A 1,738-nucleotide genomic window follows, 5' to 3' on the forward strand; every position below is an offset into this window, starting at 1 on the left:
CACATGCACACACATTAATCTTTTAGGATTATTTTGGGGGCTTGGTTGTTTTAGCTTTTCAATTTTCACTCGTGAGACCAAGTAACTTTGGATTTTCTGACCATCATTTCTTGATTTTGCAAAGTAGTGTATTAAATTTGATATATCTTATATGGTGCTTTGATGGATTTCTTTCTTCGACACAGGAGATTATATATGTGCCTTCAGAGTTTACTTTCGGTACCTAATATTAACATTGCTGTCTCTTATTTATCCTCACTGAAAAGGTTCTATTTGCTCGCAGCCATTCGCAAACCATAACGGTTCCTATCAGTTGGGAAGCATTGATTAAGTTAGTGCAATGGTTCTATGGTAGTGAGCTGCCAAATCCTCCCTTTGGATGTTTGTGGGACAATATGGACATCAAGGAAAGGCTATATGAGCTGAAACCTTACGTAGAACTTTACTGGTTGGCTGAATTTTGGATTTTGGAAGATGTTCAAGATGCATGCTTCAGAATAGTTGTATCTTGCTTGGATTCTGATAGGCAATTGTCTGTTGAAGTTATTAAACTTGCAGCTAATTTCTCTCTATGGAAGCTAGTTGAGGTAGCAGCAGAGTACATGGCCCCCCTTTATCATAAACTACGGGACACTGGTGATCTTGAAGAACTTGATGAACTGCTAGTTGATTTGGTTCGTGATGCTTCTGTTAGGCTTTCTCAAGAGCGTGGTAATTTGTCTGGATGATATTGTCTATATCCACGTAATTCTGTCAACTATTAGTGTAAGATGCCTTGAAACCATTTCTCATACTTCCAATGTCATGGAATAGCAGATACGGATGTCCTTGGATCTACTTGGAGAATTTACATACTCGCCCACATAATTTTATATTCTATAATTAACCAATAGAAAAGAAAAAACATGGAAGAGTCATAGAGCCACAACCTTTTGGATCCGTAACTCAGGTCTTTCTAAGCTAGAAATGGTTCAAGTGTTAATTTGGTAAATATTTCTTAATTATGATTGATTTACTTACTGCTAAGGTGAAATTTTGAGGATGTGATTCATTAGAAGGGAGGTATTGAAGGTGAGTTATTTGGTAAATAGTTCCTTAGTATTTGCTATATATTTGTTCTAAGCAGCCTTTTTATCAAGGCTGGGAAGCTTTTCTTGTTTATGTTGTTGTACAAGAAGTAAGAACTATGATAGAATGATGTTCCTATTGTTGGAGAATTTGTATGTGTATTTTCTACCGAACCACCCTGTCTTGCCACTTGAATGTAAAATTGAGTTTGTCATTGACTTGATGCCAGGTAGTGCACCGTTTTATGTATTGGTTGTAGACAATTGAGTTGGATAATAAGTATCCGTTGTTAAGGATTTGATTTATTTGATTGTACAAAGGATAGTAGTGTTTTTCTTTGAATTCAACCTTTTGAGAAGCGATATGTAGTATGAGCTAAGGATGAAAAGTAGAAAGCTATGCCATTTTTATCTGTTTTGATTGCTTTAACAACCATGATTGAGACAATCAGTAAAGACTGTTGCTCCAAGTCCATTAAACACCACGGACATGATTCCACATCTATTGCATTCTCCAGGCCAAGTGTACCTTCCAATCAGCAATTGTCTTTGTACTTTGGACAAAATCCCATTTTGATCTTCGGTCGCAATGAGCAATGGCTACTAGTCGTAGGCGATTGGAAGATGGTGTTAAATCCGACAGCCGCATGGCTTTAGCTCAAGTTGTTGGA

At 37.0% G+C, this 1,738-nt stretch overlaps 1 protein-coding gene across 1 annotated transcript in view; it reads left to right on the forward strand.

Annotated features, from left to right (window-relative positions):
• LOC110419622 (BTB/POZ domain-containing protein) overlaps positions 1 to 1,217 on the forward strand; it is a 4,128-nt gene extending 2,911 nt beyond the window's left edge. The window contains exon 7 of the mRNA XM_021432716.1: positions 267 to 1,217. Within this exon, the coding sequence (XP_021288391.1) occupies positions 267 to 728 (462 nt within the window). The 3' untranslated portion in view covers positions 729 to 1,217. The remainder of the gene's footprint in view (positions 1 to 266) is intronic.
• Positions 1,218 to 1,738: the final 521 nt, after the last annotated feature.

Source organism: Theobroma umbraticum, unplaced genomic scaffold (genome assembly GCF_002168275.2).
Source record: "Theobroma umbraticum cultivar Fairchild unplaced genomic scaffold, ASM216827v3 scaffold_67.0, whole genome shotgun sequence".
Lineage (NCBI taxonomy): Eukaryota > Viridiplantae > Streptophyta > Magnoliopsida > Malvales > Malvaceae > Theobroma > Theobroma umbraticum.